The sequence below is a fragment of the Lepisma saccharinum genome, chromosome 12 (assembly GCF_977018435.1).
Source record: "Lepisma saccharinum chromosome 12, izLepSacc3.1, whole genome shotgun sequence".
Classification (NCBI taxonomy): domain Eukaryota; kingdom Metazoa; phylum Arthropoda; class Insecta; order Zygentoma; family Lepismatidae; genus Lepisma; species Lepisma saccharinum.
The window spans coordinates 35646430-35667768 of NC_139240.1; the positions used below are offsets into that span (position 1 = coordinate 35646430).

The window sequence follows — 21339 nt, forward strand, 5'->3', positions numbered from 1 at the left end:
TGAGTAAGTATGTCTGTCACCTCGAGAACAAAAATCTTGATCATTCTTGTGTCATTTGTAAACATAGTGAATACAAAACAAGAAGAAGTACTTCGTGCTTTATAAAGCAAGAACATTTTTTTCCGAAATCGATATTTGAACCGCAGGATCTAAAAAATTAAAAGGAGAAATACTATGAAGGAAATACAATGGATCCAGAACTTTTTTTTTCCAATTCTTTCTAGCACTTACCGTGGGGAAATTTATGCTTTTGCTTACTTATATTTTTTCATATGCACCATTACTTTCATGTATTCTGTGTAAGTTGCGTTGCGATGCTCTTCAATATATGCTTTTCTCTTAAAAACAAGACCGTTGCATGCTTTACAGTGGTGGACATTCTGAGAAGTTTCATGTTGATGACGTCACAGAAACCTTGTCGTGTTTGTAAACAAGGGGGCTGAAAAAAAAGGTCTCTTATGACCAGACCTTCAAGAGCGGGGGAAAGGCGGTCGAAGGACCTTGGATTCGCAGACCTGCTGCGATGACTTGGCCCGCCCGACACCATTGTACTCAACAGGAAACTTAGCGGGCCGGTTGGGCACGGGGGGGGGTTAGAACTGGGCTCTCCTTTCGATGCGCTAAACCAAGCGAATCTCTTGTTTATTTCTAACCGTCTTGTGGTGTCAGTTGATTAATTTCGCTCAAATATGCGAATATGTTTTTTACTTTTTCTCTAAAATATTTAAAAAAGCAATATTTTTATTATTTTGCTTTATCATCGCTGCATCTCCCGATAACCCTCTGCAGCTGAGAATGATGGACTAACACATCTTTCATAACATTTATGTAATTGCTCTGCTTGTGCCCTTGTGCTGTAATTTTGGCATGCGCTGATTTTGGTTTGGTTTGATGGCCCCCAAGTGAATAGTAATTTCGTCATATCGACGAGATTTTCATCCCTTGTTCCGGTGTGTTGGAATATTTGTAAGACACGTTTCACCTCGTAACTCATATGTACGTACACAACTAGTAGTACCACAACTCAGAGCTAAGGAAGAAAAATTTGCGGTTAGAAAGAAATTGAAGACTAAAATTGGTAAACGCTGTAAGTGCCACAATAATTCATACACCATTTTTCACGTTAAACTGTGAAATGTGCCATGCTTTATAATGTGGTAAATGTGAAATGTGGCTGGTAGCCCTCTAAGTAGTTCAAAGGGCGTGTAAAGAGGTCACTAGTGTGCACGTTCTTACGGGCTGATGTGCGGACCGATGTGATTTCCCAACACTTTCGCTTTTCGCACTTACAACGTTTACCACTTTTAGTCCTCAATTAATGCTTAGTTTGCGGTATGGAGCATTCAACAGAAGTTAACCGAAAACTCTTAGCCAATTTAAAATTAATAGCATATCCTTTCACCGTACAATATTCTGGTGATCTTTTCTTCTCTGCTCTGAGGTGCTGGGCAATTAATTTACTATACGTTTATTTGAGTATGCAAAGTGTATGGTAAGCCCCCCTCCCTCCTGCACTGCGGGGTCTTGCGGTTTATAGATCCGGCACTGTTGGTAAGTTTTTCGGGAGTTCCGGACCCCCTGGCCCCTATAAATACCACTAAAACGTCCTGGCTTGCGCTTGACCATGTTACATATTTACGGTTTTTAGAAGAAGAAAAATAATAGTCTCAGTTTTTTTAAAAAAAATAGTGTTACTATTTAAAAAACACGTTTATTGTTATTGTAGGGATGCATTTATTTACATAATGATATCAATATCTTAGCTGATTTTGCAATATACAGGGTGATTCATATAAAACTGACACATTTCATTATCAAACAAAGATACAAAGCTTATTACATTTGAAATGTAGCATAGATATGGGAGTTTCCTTTAAATTACATGCTGAAAATATCGTCTTCCATCCTGAAGGCACATCAATATTGCATATTTCCCTTAAGCTGGTTCCAGCAACTGCACTGTTTAACAGCCATGACTCTCTACAACTTTATCTTTTCTGTGCCATTTGCTGACACATGGAGTACAAGCAGATGAGACCGCTGGAGTCATACCTCGACATTCCGAGAAACTGTCAGCAGTGTAAATGAACGATGCTTGCCAGTTTCGCTCCCAAGAAATACTGTTGTTTCCTACTTGAGTACAAGCACTAGTATAGGATTTTTTTGATGAGGTTTCGAATGGTAGTGATTGCTGCCACAACAGTTTTGGCTGACGTGACGTCATTAGTGTGAGGTTATTTAGATAGAAGAAAAAGTGTTGTGGTACTAATTCGAACCGTTTGGAATACCAAATTCCCTCTGCCATGTTGTTTGCGTAGCTGTGATCGAGTTTATAGTTTATAGTCCCATTATGTTTTCACAATAGGCCCTACCTGTTACCGTTATGTAGTGTGCACTGTTTCTCCACATCGACTGAGGCAATATGAGGACGACAGTTACCCAATATTGCTGGGCTACCCACTCCGTTGGGAATATATGAATCTCCAAGATGTCCCGCATCACGTGAAACTAGCACGGAGCATTACGATGAATTACTTGTGAAATAAATACAGAAATGTGTTCATTTTATATGAATCACCGTTATTTATTATGTTATGCAGCCCTAACCTCAATTAATTCTTGTCTACACAAATCTAACTCTTTTGAAAACAAATAGCTATAAATCAAAATTAAGGTTTTGGCGCTACCGCCGTGTTTGTGAGCTTTTTTCAGTGTAATTTCATGTGTCACATACCTAGGTTATCATTTAAAAAAAGTGATCTCGATCCAAGAAGGCAGCTTTCAAGATGGCGACCATATTTCAAAAGTGGTTCAGTACGTTTTCCTCCATCCCCAAACTACATGTACACACACAAAATTTCAATAACCACATGCATTTCGGTTATATTTGGCCCATTCCACACTTTTGGACCACCCTGAATAACCATCGATTATAGTACACCAAATGCTATAGTACATTTTCATTATTTTATTTTAGTACTTCCGTTATTTTTTTTGGGGGGATGGTCCGGACCCCCCTAAATATGTCCTGGGATACAATGGATTCCTACTCAAGGGCAGCGCCCCAGGCAGTCGACACCACCCCTGAGAGCATCTGCCATCAATAAACTAATAATACAATGCAAGATGCAAGTTTTATCATCCCTGCAGTGGCGTTGGAGAAGGGTGACCATATGTTTCGTTTTGACCAGGACAGTCCCGTTTCAGAGGCGTCGTCCAGTCGATATTATTAAAAAAACACCATTTGTCCCATTTTATAAGTCTCTAGGAGTTAGCTTGAAAACCAAATCTAAATCTAACACACATTTCATGCCAAAAAATGTTGGTGGAATTCTTAAACTAGCTTCATGGTTGTCGAGAATGTTCGAGCAGACAGTTCCAGTGGCGGTGAGGGGGGCAATTGCCCCCTGCATTTCGCCACTTTTCCCCCTGCACTAAGCTAAACCTTATACAAAGGGAAAATACTGCCTTTCCCCCCCCCCCTTCCATTTTGGAACCCAATCGCCACCACTGGACAGTTGTATTGCTTTGTGTGTGTGCAGTGAATAAGCATGGTCAAGAAGCGTGTACGAAGTTTCAATACGAACCTGCAAGAATAATTTAAATTCCTGCATCTTGACAACCTCAAAAGACAAATCTCGCATTGTGTGTCAGATATGTGGGGAGTTTTATGAACGGTTGGTGAAGAATAAAGTTGTTCTCAAGAAGATTGGTTCTTCTGATAAATACTTCTGGTTTTTCTCAACTTCAGTGTAGGTTGATGAGAAGGGAAGAGAAACAGTATGCAAGTCATACCGAAATTATAATAATTAAGGTCTGTATTGCTGCTACAACCATTTTCGTCACCACCTTCTTAAGAGAACCAAACCGAACTAGCCTAACCTACCCACCACAGATTATTTACAACCCCAAAAAGTTACCAGCCAATGGGAATGCTTGAAACAGTTGTACCAGCAATCACTACCAATAATTAATACCTCTTGACAAGGGTTATGCTATATCATTCATACGATCTATACTTTCATAAATATTAATAATAATAATTTTATAGTTAGGCTTAACCAATTTTGTACGGAGGGGCTAAACTGACCTCCTTGGGATGTCCCGTTTTTGGGTCAAAATATTATGGTTACCCTACATTGGAGGGGAGGGGGTTGAACACAAGTGATGAATTCAGGTTGGTCGGGAGAGGGGGGGGGGGAGATCACCTACGGAAATAGAAAAATTCCCCTGCCAGAAATTTCAATAACTTGGTAGAGCATTCGGACAATATCTGATGAGATATTGTCTGATTATTATCTGATACTTTTAACGAAGAACATTTTCTGGCTATTTTGCAATAATAAGCACTGATTCAGTCCTTTATTATTAAAAGGAAAAAAATAATCATGGAACGAATTTAAATCATCGTCCTTCACTGAAACTCAACAACGGGCATGTGTAGAGCAGCAGGGCTGATGTAATGTAAGTTTCTATTGTTGTAAGGAATTTGAACTTCTTGCAACTATTTTAACGGTTAGTTCTTCAACAATTTGCTGTGGAATGGTAGTGATGTGCTGTACAGTCTTATTGGAAATTTACAATTAATTTAATTTATTTACATATCAGATGTAAAGGGCAATTAAATAATATTAGTATTGTTTTATTAGTGTTATAATTTAGCATCTATGACATTTTCCCTGGAAGCACAAGCACACAAACTGCTCTTTTTGAAAGACAGAAAATGCATGATAAATGCATTCCGAATATAATTCTTTTCTTTTTAGACATAACATGTATAACTTCCATGTGCAACATGGAGTGACATAAAATAAGAAAATACATTTTGCAACACTAAATCGTATGTGTGTTCAAAGTTTCTTTAATACATTTATATAAACAACATATATTATTTAAATACATTACACAATCAATTCATCCACCTCATAATAAACACTACCTAGTCATATCATAAATACTGACACAACACTGAAAGTAAATTATGACGAAAGTGTTAAAGATACTTTAATGTCCTGATTGTATAGGTTACTTACAGGTCTAACGAACACAAAACACCAATCATTTTTCAAAATGGCCGCCTTTGGCCTTCACACAGGCCTGAAGTCTCTGCGGCTACTCATCTACAGCATTACACACTGTCTCCGTAGGGAAAGTCGCCACTGCCTTCACCAGGGACCGTTTCAGACTGTCAATATTGGCATGCCTCCTCGTATAGACCATGCCCTCAAGCACTGACTACAATTTGTAGTCTAACGGGTTGAGGTCAGGGCTGCTAGCAGGCCAATCAGTTGGAGCAATGAAGTCCGGGACATTGCTCTTGAGCCACTCCTGGGTAGTGTGTGCCTTATGGGCTGGTGCGGAATCCTGTTGGAAGGTCCAATGTTGGTTCCTGAACAAAGTGTCACTCAAAGGCTTCACAACAGAGTTCAACACAGTATTTTCGTACACTCTGGCTTACGTTTTCACCCCTTTTTCACAAAAATGCAGCTTGGTGATGCCATCATATGCCACGCCCCACCAAACCATGACTGAGGCTGGATTATGACCCCTCTGGATCTTCGGGGCTTTCTCCCAAGCTTCGTGGGATGTTGACGCATACACTCGGTCATTTTGGCAATTGAAAGTTTCCTCAATGTTGAATATCTTTTCATCTGTGAAAAGAATTTTCCTGTGGCCATTGTTGGCGTAACGCTTTTATCACCCTCTGCTCTTTCAGACGTGCATTGAGGAAGTGACCTGTACTTTGCCGGTAAGCCTTCAACCCCAAGTCACTTCTTAACATTTTGGGAATGTTCAGCTCACGAGCAAGCACTGCCTGCTTTCGTACAGGATTTCTCCGAATACGTGCTGGCACTGCTTGCACTAACTTTTTGGTTCGTACGATGCGTGGGCAGCCTTGCCTTGGGCGATCATCAACTGTCCCAGTCTCTGTGAATCGCTTGATGGTCCGATACACGAAAGATTTGCTGACATTCAACTTTTTAAGTGTTCTGAATATCATGGGGGCTGTTTGACCCACTTTATGAAGCGCTATTACTGCCACACGATTTTCGTAATCACCCCACTCCATAGCTACACTTTTACGAACACACTTCCTCTATGACAGCTCAACTCGCAATGGCCCACTCCAGCCTCTTGCACAGGAAGGTTGGCCGCGACCTTGAAAACCGGTTGTACACACTGTCTCAAACTTTCTGTCAGTATTTGATACGACTAGGTATATAAATTGTCTCTCAAATGTGCATGCTATTTTCCTCCAAAAAATTCTTCATGCATTTAAGACAACATGAATGAAGAGAAGTTTTACTTCTCCCTCTGGCAATTTATTTGGTCTAGGAATTAATTCGTGCGCCTGAACAAGAGATGGCATAATGAGCGTATCGTCCCACAGTTCCGTTTATTCACACATGCGTTGAAAACTCCTGTCAGCGCGCATCGTTCGTAGTATAGGGCAGTTGATTGACGCGTCAACAACAGCATTTTGTAGTCAACTGAACATGGCACAGTTCGTGCCAGATAAAGTGTTTTTGCGGGGTGTTCTGCTTCATTACTTTAACATGCAGAAAAGTGCTACCGAAGGTCATAGTATTTTGGTGGAAGTGTATGGTGACCATGCGCTAGCTGAGCGAACGTGTCAGAAGTGGTTTGCACGGTTTAGAAGTGGTGATTTCGGCCTGGAAGACCAAGAGCGACCTGGACAGCCAAAAAAAAAAATTTGAAGACGAAGTATTGAGAGCATTGCTCGATCAGGATTTGTGTCAAACACAGGAAGAACTTGCAAAAGCATTAGGCGTTGATCAAAAACAGTTTCCAAATGCCTCAAAGCCATGGGAATGATTAAAAATATGTCACATTGGGTTCCACATGAATTGAAAGACAGAGACGTTGAAAGACGAAAAACCATTTGCGAATTGCTGCTTCAAAGACAGAAAAGAAAGGGGTTTTTGCATCGCATTGTTACTGGCGATGAGAAGTGGATCCATTACGAGAACCCGAAACGAAAAAAGGCCTGGGTGAAGCCAGGTGAACCAGGTCCATCACAACCGAAATGAGATATTCACTGTGCAAAGGTTATGCTGTGCATATGGTGGGATATGAAAGGTGTGGTGTACTATGAGCTGCTGCAACCGGGTGAAACTATTAATGGAGAACGTTATCGACGACAATTAATGCGTTTGAAGCAAGCTCTGGCCAGGAAACGACCAGAATGGGAGAACAGACATGATAAACTTATTTTTCAACATGATAACGCTCGCCCACATATCGCAAAACTGGTCAAAACCTATTTAGAAAATGTCGGATGGGAAGTTTTACCCAACCCGCCGTATTCACCAGACGTTGCTCCTTCGGACTACTACTTGTTCGATTGCATGAATAACGATTTGATTGGACAGCGCTTCACTTCTTCAGAAGATATCAAAAAATGGGTCTCTGACTGGATCGCTTCAAAGGATGAGGACTTCTTTCGCCACGGAATCCGTAACTTGCCTGACAGATGGGCGAAAGTGGTGGCTTGCGATGGACAATATTTTTCTTAAGGTATTTATGTATTTTGTGTTTGAACTACAACTTCAATGTGTGCGTAACAACCGCACGAATTAATTCCTAGACCAAATACAATGCATTACAAAAATTTTTTTCATCCAATTTTTTGCAAACTGAAAACAATATTGATTTAATAGGCTGGAAATAATTTCACGGGGTGCCATGGCATTCTATCTTTTACAGATTTTTTCATGTAGATCGTTCGGAACCCAGGGCAGACTCGCACTATCCACTAGCTACGACTCGGAACTTGAGAAGACTACGAAAAACCGGCATTGCGAGTGAAGCAAGCATTAAAATTGTACAAATTGTATTTTTATTTGCAAAAAATTGAAATCGAGGGGCCAATTGCACCTCTGTGCCTTTGGCCATCGATGTTTGCCCCCTCCCCTAGAATTGATTTCCATCCAAGTTTGGAGAGGGGGTAGAGGTGGAAATCAATTAGTAGTGTGGGCATCAATGGTTCAAAATGTAGATAAGAAACTAAGAAGCAATTGAAACAATACATATATTTTCTATTCTCCAATTATATACAAAGTAGGAAACAAAAACAAAATCATACTGATGCAACTATGAAACATATCTTACATGGAATGGTTTATCATTATATAATCTGTATCTTACAAAAATACAATTATCATTTACTCTTTCTCTCTCACACAAACATTTTGAAATGTTTCAAACATACAAGGCACACATCATCATTTCTGCATACTCGCTTTTCACATAATTAATACAACAGTTTGTAAATGTAATACAATTTACACAAATTTATAAATAATATTATAATGAAGATCATGTTACTGCATATGGAAGTGGAAAACTCCATTTGGAAATTCAATCCTTAATTTAAGTTACAAAACATATAATTTCAGTCCATACATACAGTGTGTTCCAAAATAGTGTTTACACTCTTTGAACATTAATAACAGAGAAACTATTGAAGATAACTTGACTGGACTTGTTGTATATGAAGCTGCGGATGTAGGCATTCTCTTGTTTTTAGTTCTTTCACAGACCACCAGGTGGTAGGCATTAGTGTACACAAAATGGCAAAAGCAACGTATGTAGTGTCGACCCAAATCTCCCATTTAACACTGTTAGATTTCTACCTGTGGGGAACTGTGAAGAACAATGTTCAAGTCACACAGCCACAGACACTGAATGGCATGTGGCATGCAATTGAGACTGCCTGTGCTTCCCTTCCCGCTAAAATAATATCTGCTGTTTGTTGATCTGTCAAATCTGCACTACAGTGTGTTGCAGATGATGTATTGCTGCCAATGAACATGTATAAAGTTCATACTTGCTGTTATTAGTGTTCCTGTTAATAATATTCAAAGTGTGTAAACACTATAAAAAGTTTATTGATTTGAAATAGAGTCCATAATCCACTCCAAACGTTTGCTTGTAAACAATTCACTCATGATCTCGGTTTTAAGTCGCAAAATGCAGTTTTTTGTTATGTAAAATGGAATCTATTGAAAATTTTATTTTGAGTTTTTCCAGAACAGAAAATTTATAAAACATCACAGATTACTAACAAATAAGTACTTACAACAATTTATCACTTTCTTATGGAATTTAATCAAGTGCCATTATTCTTTCCCTTAAGAGAGTAAACATGTGGAAATCAATATTGTACTTGAGGTAAATTTTATTGTAAAATTCAGAAATTTTCACTTTATTAATTTTTCTTGGCCAAAGTTACTACATACAGAAAAATTCTGTATTTTCTATAATATAAAAATAAATATATTTCTTACAGACTTTTAAGGATCATTCAACAAAATACCATTTCATAGATATTAATTTAATTAAATGTATGGTTCATATAGTATGTTGAAAAGCCAAAGGTCTTAGGTTCGAATCATGGATAACATTCATCCTCTCATCTATTTATTCAAATAATCATTCATCTTCTACATGATATATAATCTAGGAACCTAAAAAGCAACGTAAAACAACGAAATTACAAAATAAGGATAAGTTATAAATGTAGGTCACAATAAATGAAAAGATATATTAAATTTTGGTAAATAATGCAAATATTTACCATTCACACATAGAAACAGCAATCCCCCCTTCAGGACTTGAAACAAGGTTCACAGAATGCTACACTAACCACTTTCAATGGGTGCGTTCTGAAAGTCTTAACGAAACGAACGAAAGTAACTGGCCTCGTGAACCTGGTGAAACCAGTTATTTTAAAGAAATTTTCCGCATGGCATCCAGCAGAAGGCATGTCTTTCTGGCAGAATTAAACTCTGCTGCGGGCACTGTTACTCATTTTAATCACATTGTAAGAAGAGTAAGGTACACTCATCTTGCACATTCATATCGCTCTCTGTCAAAATTATAATACATTAACCGAACTAGTACAGTTTGAAGCCATCATGCACGCGTGTTCTGTCCAAGCAGCAGACGATTCTCACTGAACAAACCAGACTCCTAGCCCGTGCGAATCTCGTTCTTTCATGAGACACGTGGAATGCAACTTTTGGGACAGCATAATGAACCTCACGGAAGCACTTAAGGAACAGCCAGTTACCATAACTCGTTTAACGCGTTAAGCTCGTGCGACTTTCCAAATGGGCCCACAGTCTCCAGCAGCTAGAGCTGTGAGACTCAAGTGTTGCCACAGATTGAACAGTTGACAGTTGAAATCAATTGAGGTTAAACAACATATGCATTTGGGAAATACTTGAGGCTTGGCTATCAAATGTGGATATATGAACATATAAGAATATGCTGTTCTATAGAGCTTTCAAAGCATCTTTGAAATACTTTGAACTTCTGTTTGCCCGATTTCTTCCCAAAGTACACTGTGTGATGATGTAATATCATCCATTCTTACACTGTACTTTTCATGAACGTTCAAACCAAAATACTATACTTCAATCCATATATTTTGTGATTATTGTATAATTGTTTCACTATGTGGCATTTTCTTGAAATTCTAGTTTCAATAGTCAAAGTTTGTTTCAAGGCCATGTTATGCACACCTAGGCTAATTGTTTACAGTTTAAAGTGGGATCTGAACCACTGTGGATCCACCAGGGATTGAATCCAGGACCCCTCGATTACAAGGTAATCAATGAACCACGGGAAGGCCAAATTCTAGTTTCAAATGATTCCACGACTTACACTGGAAACCTCGATTTTGTGTTTTTCAGGGGAGTAAAGTGAAAAAGTTTAAGATAAGGCAAAAATGTTAAATCCAGGAAAAGTTTATAAGATTTACTTTACTTAGACCATGAATTCTGAATGCATAATTCGGAAAAATGTAAAAAACTGGGAACATAAAAACCAAGGTTCAAATGTATTTCTATATTCCAATAAAATAATTTTTAGTTGAGTTGAATTAAGTATGTAAAAAACATACATAAAAAAGAGTTGGTGTCTGCAAATACAGATAGTTTAAGTACAAGTATGGTATCGTTTTCAGATATGATTACATAGTTTGTTGACCAATTGTCTAGAATCAGCTGACAAAAGTTAGCACCATACTAGAACAAATGCCTACTGCAACTTAACAAGAACAACATGAAAGGAAGATATTATGTATAAATAGGCACAAACAAATGCTGCATGCAAACAAAAAAAATCAATCTCCTGTACAAAATTAACTAATACTAAGTCAATCTTTGAGTAGTGACCAACATTGTTGTACATAAGCAAAACCACAGAATGCAGTTCAAAATAATGATCATAAGAACACAATGCTGGTGCAACGTTCCTCCTACAAATTCGATCTGAGAAACTTACTACATTTACATCCCTAATTAATTAGAAACTTGAACGACAAATCACTGCAGTTTTCTTTCATGTCACATTACCAACACAAATGACTAGCATTCACTTCTCTTCGGGCACAGGCTCCTACTGATATGGAGTTCTTGGACTAACATTAATCATCTCCGTTGTACTGAAAGAAACAAAATAACTTTGTGAGGAATACAAGACAAAACAAACAATCTATAATGCATGGGCAAATATGAATTGTAATGCGTAAATAGATCCATACCTGTAATTATTTTATTGAAATCAAAGTAGCTAATTTTCAAAATACTCTTCCTGGTGCCAATACTCTGGAAGCTTGTGGATGATGCCGCTCAGGGAAAAAGTTCATTGGTTGGAGGCATACCCACTCCCGAACAGCACACATGGCATCCTTTTGGTTTTGACAAAACTTTTGGCCGCTCAGGTGCTCTTTAAGATTACCAAGAGGCGATAGTCAGATGGTGAAAGATCCAGACTATATGGAGGATGTGGGACAAGGTTCCATTTAAGTTTCTGGATTGTAGTCATTGTTTGAGAAGCCACATGTGCACGGGCATTATCCTGCAGAAATGACACCACCATTTGTGACCTTTTTCTCTTGATCCTGATCGCAGTCTTCACTCGTCCTTCGAGAAATCTTGTGAATTATTCTGCATTGATTGTACGATGCACCGTGAGAAAATCCAGGTAAAGTATTCCTCGGGAGTCCAAGAAGAAGCTGGGGAATATCATCTCGGGTGATAAAGGAGATCGTGGACTGGCATGCATGAAGTTCATTTTCCACTATTTCCTGACATTTCTTAAAGGCACTGCACAACTTATACACAACAACATCTGACATCATATTGTTATTTCAATCTGGAACAAATTTCAGACTGTCCACAGCTTTCTTTGGTGAGGAATGAGCATAAGTTTGGAAAATTGGTCAAGAGCAGAAGTGAGGGACGTGATCTGTTTTTGTGGGTCAAAAATGTTTTGGCTGCCCAGATTCATAGCAAACTGGTGTCGTGCCCTGGAAGCAAAGCAGTAAGAAGTTCAAAGTGATGCAATCAGTCAGAAAAGTTCCTGATACTGTTTTCTGGGATGCATCTGGGGTTTTGCTGGTGGAATACCTCAAACATGAATGCACAGTCAATGCAGATACCTACTGCCTACTACCTACACTTCAGCATTCAGGGGGGACCATCAGAAGGAAACATCAAGGTCTTCTATGCAAGGGAGTGCTTATTCTTCATGATAATGCACATTTTTATACCGCATGTCAAACTGTTGCTTGTTTGTGAAAGTTTCACTGAGAAACATTGGACCGCATCCTACAGTCGGGATTTGGCACCCGTTAATTTCCATCCCTTTCTTTTATATAAATATAAACACTACATTCAGACCAATGAAGATATAAAAACTACTGCCTTCACATAGTTCTGAAATCTTGATGCAAAATTTTGTTAGACTAGCATAAACAACATAATCTCACGCTGTGATAAGTGTTTCGACAGGAACAGTGATTATGTGGAGCAGTAGTGTCATGTATCCAGTTTCACCCAGCATACTCATTTCCAAACTATAAAGAGTACCATGTTATTTACAGGCTTTGTAACATTTTTTTCTGATCACCCCATGCATAAATTTACAAATTTTCCGTGAAGAACATGAATGGTTTATTGCACAAATAATGTATTGTGTTTCCCTGTTGCAAATTGTATTGTTTTTTCTGATTAATTTTTAAGGATGTCATAACCTCTGTTAATGAAGGCAGTGGTCCTTCATAATTACATGGAAGGAACACAAAACATTACTTGTGTAATATTAATACTGCGTTTACTGCACCCACCATTAAATGAATGGTTTAGTCACGTCTTTCATAAATTTAGGTAACCAGATGTCTACAATGGGTTTTGTTTTAGAAAAACAAACATGTTTAGACACTTTAAACACTGCCACATCAAACTAGAGCACACAAATTGTATGTTGGTACAGAAAAACATCGTTAATCCAGAACCCGATAAGCCAGACTTCGCTTAATCCGGACAGGCAAAGGAAAAAAAAAGCAGAATGCAAGGTTTTAAATGTGGCTAGAAGTCAACAAGAGAACTTCCTAAAGAAAAGGCAGTAAACCACTAATGAAATTCTGTTTTCCGCAGACTTTATAGTGTATTTAGGCCTATGCCCTTTAAATACACCACAATAAACATATTTTGTTGCTATAAATGGAGTTTTAATGTGCTTTCTACTGTTCTTTTAGGTTATTTGAGTTCATCCGGACTTTCGTTAAACCGGTCAACTTATCCCCCCATTAGTCCACATTAACGAGGTTTTACTGTATTCAAATAAAAATGAAAAAAAAATGGCAAAGTTAAATAGTTCCTACTTTATCTCAGGCTGGAGACAGACTGTATTTTCAGTGGAATGTATCCCACGGTATGCAAGTGGCAAAATAACTGGTTTCCCTAAGTGCATGTTAAGTGGATGGCTTTCAATCATGCCACCCACATTACCTGGCTTCAAGTCCTGGCATAGGGATGGATGTTCTTTCGGAGTGTCCCTTCATCAATTTTGTCTCATTATCACTAATCCTTGTCATCACAAATAGCAAGGAAAAGGTAAAATTGCCCCATGCATATAGCACATCATACCATGAAGGCATGTGCAGGTTGGGAAATAACCTTTTGCTAGGGGTCTGCAGGAAAAAGTAACAACAATTAAGAAATTATGGTAATAACAAATGTTTACTACGACAATTGTGGTTACAAAAACAAAATTAAAAGTTAGTTCACGACAAACAACCTTGCTTCAAGGCAAATGCTAAAACCAAGACCTTCTTCGGCGAAGTGGCATTGACTTCTTGAGCAGTTCTGAATGGCCGGGTGCATCACCAGACCTGAATGCAGCGGAGCACTTTGGGGCTATTCTGAAGGACGCAGTTGAGTCCTTGATGATAGTGGAACGCGGACCGGACCGCTATTCCCGGCCAACACTCCTTGCACATCTGGAACAAGTCCTCCGTGACAGGGAATGGAATACGGACTGTTTTCGAATCTTCTGAGCTCCCATCCTGATCGTCTTCGTGGTGTGAGAGAAGCAAACGGCGGGCATACTAAGTTTTAATTTTGTTTTTGTAACCACAATTGTCGTAGTAAACATTTGGTATTACCATAATTTCTTAATTGTTGTTACTTTTTACTGTGGACCCCTAGCAAAATGTTATTTCCCACCCTGTATAGAGGATGTTGTGGGGGTAGGGCCCCCCACATTCTTGATCTCGACCATTTGGGAAGTGATCAGCACCATGCTTGGGTGCAACATAAAATAAGAAAAATTACAAAATAATCACCAAGTTCATTTTACTAGAATTCTGTGCTTGGTGGGGTGGAATGGACCCCTAACAAGTACAGGTTAGGTTGTTCTGTAATACACCACCCTTAGCCGGATCGCATCTGCTAAGAAAACTACAAATAAACAACTAATTTGGCTCATTAGTCCCGGGTTCTCATCCCGTTCCCACCAGAGCACTTAGAACCAAAGAATAAGATGACAGGCAACAACTTACAGAATTATTGTTGTAGGATGCTCCTGAATAGTCTCATAAATGGCTTTATACATTTATTTACATTATAAACAGATCTCGAATTTTTTCATTTTCGTTCTCTAATTTACCTCTTACACATAGATACTCTTAAGGTGGTCCCACGACAGAACTGCCTGTGGAAGCCGGCATCGATGGATGCTTAGTAATCTGATGAGGCCATTGAAGTCTGTAAGATAACTCTCCACATCATATCTCTCAAAATCTGTTTCATACACTCTCAATTACACACAAAAATTGTTTACTAATATGAACACTTAATTCCATATGAAAACAAGGTACAGTACAACCTCGTTAATCCAGACTAATGGGGGGATAAGTTGACCTGTTTAACGAAAGTCCGGATTTACTCAAATAACCTAAAAGAACAGTAGAAAGTGCATTAAAACTCCATTTATAGCAACAAAACATGTTTATTATGGTGTATTTAAAGGGCATAGGCCTAAATACGCTATACAGTACAGTACAAAATCTGCGGGAAACAGAATTTCATTAGTGGTTGACTGCCTTTTCTTTGGGAAGTTCTCTTGTTGACTTCTAGCCACATTTAAAACCTTGCATTCTTCTGTTGTTTTTTTTTGGTCCGGATTAAGCGAAGTCCGGTTTATCGGAGTCTGAATTAAAGAGGTTTTACAGTATATCTAAATTACACGTTACAGTTACAGCTAAAAATCCTTACCTTTTCCCACATTTGATATGTATAAAAAGGAAGATTATCCCTAGAAGCAAGCATATACAGCCCACCACAATGTATGCTATTCCTAGGAAAGGGTTCTTTCCCCCGAGGAGAGATGTGGTGGACAAAATCATTCTTTTCCTCCCCTCAAAAGACTTCACTGGGTACGCTGCAGGCACAAGAGAATCATAACTGAAGTTACATCTTCACAAAAGCATGTTCATAACATATACGTAATGATGATGCAATGAAAAACTCTTAATGTACTATTGTTATTAGAGCACTGTGGTGAATGAAAGATCAAGATTAAATTACAAAAACTGAGCACATTTCAGTCAGAAGTGATATATAAAAATTTCACTTCAGTGTTAAATTGGTGAATAAAATCCCAAATTTGATTTGAAAAAAGTAAATAAAAGTAAAAAAGTAAAGTGTTCCCCTGTGCTTAGCACCACGCCATGAAGGCGTATAGGGGGTGTGGGGGTAACGCCCCACACTTTCTTGATCCGGTCGTGAGTGGGGGTGATGTGATCAGCACCATGCCCCTGACCACCTTTACCCCTCAGGTTTCCCCAGGTACGCATGTTATTCGACGCTGGGTGGGCGCTGGGGCCGCTTCCATCTTTAGAAAAGTTCCCGGATTTGAACCGGCCGGGGATCGAACCTGGGACCTTTAGCATGGTAGTCAGACGCGTTACCGACTGAGCCACCAACATAAATATTTCCTTTTTAATTTATGTATATAGTTATCAGAATATTAAGTTTATTCCTGTGTAAAGGAGTCCATTTTGTAACAGAATTAATCAATTTTCTATTATTTTGCATGACTCACAGGATCATTCAGACATCTGAAAGTGTTCCAGCAACTCTAAATTTAGTGTTTAAGTGTTTACTTCACATTTTGCAGTTCATTTTGAATTTCATGACAAAATATGGTAGGAAAATGTACCTTACACCTTTCAAAGCTATGAAAAAATGAATACTACAGCATGTTCTTTCACATTTCGTAATTCCGTTGAAACAAAATATGCACGTCTCTAGTTATCATGTACTCTTTCTATCATATTATACTGTTTCATAGTGTAATGAATGTCATCAAGTCACTGAAAAGTTAATAAAATTGGTTTTACTGTCATTCTGTTGTTATGATTGTTTTTCTTGTATGTATGTATTGCTTAGTTACATGAAAACTAAAGGAAACAAGAAAAGTGACACGGACGAGAAACCTGTTGCAGAGAAATTCATCTGTATTCCAAGGGATTTTCACATTAAATTGGAAAATTTTTGAGAGGATTTTAACACGCGCGCGCACGTTATTGTTGATATGGTGATAGTATATTTTTTTCTCTACTTAAGATTTTAAATAAATAAAAAATAAATAAATAAGAAATTAGTTATTTGTGAATAATCGGAACACATTTCCAGCTTTCAATTATTTCATTAAAATAGAAGAATCAAGAATCTCAAACGTTTTGGCCAAAAGTGTTGATTACATTGACCAGACTGCAAACGTGAGTACCAGCTTGAGACAAAAAGTAACATGCTTGAGAGTTCTCTCGTTTGAATGCATCAATCAGAAACTTACCATAAGTAACATGGAGAGTGTAATTTCCCTTAGGAAGCCCATTCAGATAGCCTGTTTGGCTGTGGTCCACCCGTCGGTACAGCTTTCGGAATGTTGGCAAGGCGGCTGTTCGCATCCACACTATCAAATCTTCATTCTCAAAGCCGTTGTTGCTCGGGTCACTGGGGTCCAGCTTATACACAGGTTCCCTCCAATTCAGCGGTTTGGCAAAATCTTTAAATGCTGCAAAAGAATGGAATACAGTAGAATCACCTCTTTTGAGCCTGTGTGTTTCAACCTCATGGGCCACTTTTACAACAAAACCTTGTCAAATTGATACTTTGCATAACTCTTTCAGGCCAGACACAAGGTTCTGGAGAGACCATAAACAGCCCTATCCTCAACTGACCCCTTTTTCCAAGGTGATCTGGAGAAAGAGAGGTCTATGCGCTAGATAGTTGTACGAGGGGACGGAAATATAACATTATGGGAGTATTATTTTGTCATTTTGGGAATATCAAACTTCCGATGGCGTAGAAAAACACATGAACGAGAAGAGGACTTGCTGAAGATTTTATTTGTTGTCAGGAAAGTCAAACTTCAATTTCATTAGCTGTAATTTGAAGTTGCTGGCTGCATTTTTTCCTCCGTAAGTAATCCATGGGATATTGAAAATTTTATTCATCATATGTACTTAATAATCAACTTGAAAAACTGTTTCCACTTGTAACATGGGGAGAAAATCATACTCTCCTGTATCTTTCCTTTAGTAGAGAAGGTCTAAATATGGGCGAAGGTTTAAATATGGGTTTTGGAGTTATCACCGCTGCTGGGTGCTGCAGCTTGGCAGAAGCTATTGGAACTGGTTATCTGTCAAGCATAAAGGTTGCGGTGCCAATTTGCAAGAGAAAGTGGTGGTTAGTTTCGGCCTTGGATGCTGTTATAGAATTGCAACCTCCGAAAACTTTTTGCAGGTATGTTTTCACTCAGCGTTTTCTAAATTCTCATCTGCTTTGTATAGGTTATGATATTAGCAGTACATAAAACAAATGTGGACTTTTATAATGCAATGATTTGTTTGAGAAATATGTATCACAGAGAGCGAAAATAAATTGAAGAAGAAAAATAGCGTGATAGTCTAAATATGGGCTATGACATGAGGTGTAATGTTGAGATCACATTTGCAACAAATATTTGGATGTTTATCTTAATTTCGATTTTTCCCATTCTGCATGATTTTCAAAACAACAGATTAATCATAAATATGAATTTTATAATGTTTTAGTGATAAATGACGGTTTTTTAAAAATTTTAATTGCTTTTTGTGATATTGCCACTAGTAGTCCATATTTAGACCACAATTTTAAAATACATCATTTTACCATTTTTTGGACATTGCTTTTTTTAAAATAAATGGAGACCTTCTATACTTTAGCATGCTATTACATTTAAATATATACGAGGTTTGTTAAAAAAAAAAGACCGAACTTTTTTAATAGCCCGCCAATGGTTGCAGATGGCATGATCCCGCTACCGTGTTGCACGTAGCAGCATATCTTGGTAAGAGATCGCCTTTTACTGGGTTCCGATCTATGCGTTCGTTCTCGAGTAGCAGCCGATTGTCGGATTAGTGACAAAGCAACAATGAAAGAGTTGGAGGAGCAATGCGTGTGTGTGAAATTTTGCGTAAAACTTGGGAAAACTTTTACGGAAACATTCCAAATGATTAACAAGTGCTATGATTGGTTTAAGCGCTATAAGGAGGTGCTATGATTGGTTTAAGCAATTTAAGGAGGGCAGGAGTTTGATTCCCGAATATCCAAGGGCTGGACGACCTTCCACGTCAACAGACGATCAAAATGTTGAAATTGTTCGCGCTGTGATTTGTGAAAATCGTCATTGAACTGTCTGTCCGTGAGGTTGCTGAAGAAGTTTGCATAAGTGTAGGATCCTGCCATAAAATCCTGACTGAAAAACATAACATGCATTGTGCCAGTGCAAAATTCATTCAGTTTGTTGACAGATTACCAGATGCAGAATCAAGTTCAAATCTGTCAGGAACTGCTTACAAATGCAGATGAAAACTTTCTCAAGAACATTGTAACAGGAAATGAGACATGGGTTTACAGATATCATGTGGAAACGAAGAGGCAGTCTTCGCAATGGTTGGGGAAAAGGTCTCCTCGACCAAAGAAAGTGCGGATGAGTCTGTCAAAATCAAGGTGATGATGGTTGTGTTTTTTGATTGGAAATGCATTGTGCACCATGAATTTGTACCACCTGGTCAGACGGTAAACAAGGAAGTCTACCAGAGAATTCTAACACGATTGAAAGATGCTGTGCTTAGAAAGATGTCTGAACTGTGGGGGGATCAGTCGTGGATGTTGCATCATGACAATGCTCCACCTCACACATCGCTTGTCACAAGTTATCTGGTAAAAATCACACTTCTGTTGTGCCCCACGCACCCTATTCTCTGGACTTGGCATCTGCAGACTTTTTTCTCTTTTCCAAACTGAAAACCCCTTTGAAAAGACGGTGTTTCCAGACCATCGAGGAAATTCAGGAAAATGCGATGAGAGTACTGCGCGCCATCGAAGAAAGTGCGTTCTAAAATAGGATGAAATGATGGCAACGGTGTATTGACACTGGGAGGAGTACTTTGAAGGGGATAGTGGTTGAAAGTGTGTATCATGAGCAATAAAGCAAGAACAGCAAAAGTTCGGTCTTTTTTTTTTTAACACAACTTGTATTTCATAGATATGCATTTTAAAGGCAGATGCTTGATATATTATTTTTTTTCCTCCGAAAATGACAAAACATAAAAAGGGGGGTCCACATTTAGACCTTTTCCTCTAGCAGTGCCAATTCAGATGATTTTGACATAAGTGTACACCTGGTGTGAAACTATCACTCTTTGCCTTAACCTTTTGATGCCCAAGACCTTTTTCACAAGTAAGCCTCTGGGTACCGAGCCGATTTTGAGCAAAATGCAGAGTTTCAATTAAATGAGTATAGATCGGAAGCTAATTGCCCTAGAGAGATGAGTGATATACCGTTGTACGCGGAATGAACCAGAGATTCAGACTATATGAATTTTTTGCAAATTCGGCGTATATGTTTCAAGGGGGAGGGGGCTAACTCTCAAAATTCCAAAATTTCGGGAAAAAAATTGTTCTTCACCCTCAAGCAAAAAGTACATGACAGTGTCGACATGCATATGGAAATGATCGCTAACATGTAAGGAACACAAACATATTTGCATTATTATCATATGACCAATGTAACTTGAGTTATACCCCAAAAGGAATTGTCGGCACGCCACTGATTCAAGTTTCAAAATGAAGCGGTACCTTGAAATAACTTTAGCTCAGAGACTATTTGCCCTGGAGATATGAACGATATACCGTAGTACGGAGAATGAATCACAGATTCAGACGATATATAATTTATTCACATTAGGCGCACATATGGAGGGTGAAAGGGGGGAAATCCCCTGATTTTTTTTAAAAAACAAGGTTTCTCCCCCCCCCAAAAAAAAGGATATGAAAATTTCAAAATGCACATAGAAATTATCGCTGGCATGTAAGAAACAGAAAAATATTTGCATCATTGCCGTATGACCAATGTAACAACAGAACAACAAAGGCGGTCTTCCTTTGTCGGCAAAAATTTGACGTTGAAAAGAGCAGCAAAAGAGAAGTACCTTTTCCCCACCATTTTCATGAAGACAAAAAAAAAATGCAAAAAACAATTTCTGTTAAATACATGTGTTAGGAACAATATAAAAAAATAAAATCGATATTCTAGCCAAAAATAGAAAAGTTATAACGTAAAAACTACGACCTTGACACAGTGTCTCGATCGAGATGCTTGGTACCCCGAGGGTTACTTTTGGGTATCTCCTTCGAGATGCTTGGGCACCAAAAGGTTAAATATAGAAAAATAACACACATATATTTACAATATAAACAATTACTGCACTACTATTACAGAGTTAGAACTAAAACTAAGACCAATGCCTCATTCCTGTTCTTTACAGCAAATACAAAGTCATGCACTAATGTTTGGCAAGTAGATGGTTCTTTAAGTTTAATTTGTGTGTTGCAGGGTGGAGCACCTGTGAGGTCAGTGGTGGTGGTGCTTCATTCCATTCTTTTATCACTTGACTATGAAAAAATTTCCATA

At 38.4% G+C, this 21339-nt stretch overlaps 1 protein-coding gene across 1 annotated transcript in view; it reads right to left on the reverse strand.

The window, feature by feature from the left end:
* Nucleotides 1-8036: 8036 nt before the first annotated feature.
* The window catches only part of Cdc50 (cell cycle control protein 50A), a 34631-nt gene continuing 21328 nt past the window's right edge, over nucleotides 8037-21339 (reverse strand). Inside the window, exons 6-8 of the mRNA XM_083132077.1 lie at nucleotides 17173-17394; nucleotides 15591-15756; nucleotides 8037-11473 (exon numbers count right to left, since the gene is read on the reverse strand). Coding sequence (XP_082988203.1) covers nucleotides 11428-11473; nucleotides 15591-15756; nucleotides 17173-17394 — 434 coding nt within the window. The 3' untranslated portion in view covers nucleotides 8037-11427. The remainder of the gene's footprint in view (nucleotides 11474-15590; nucleotides 15757-17172; nucleotides 17395-21339) is intronic.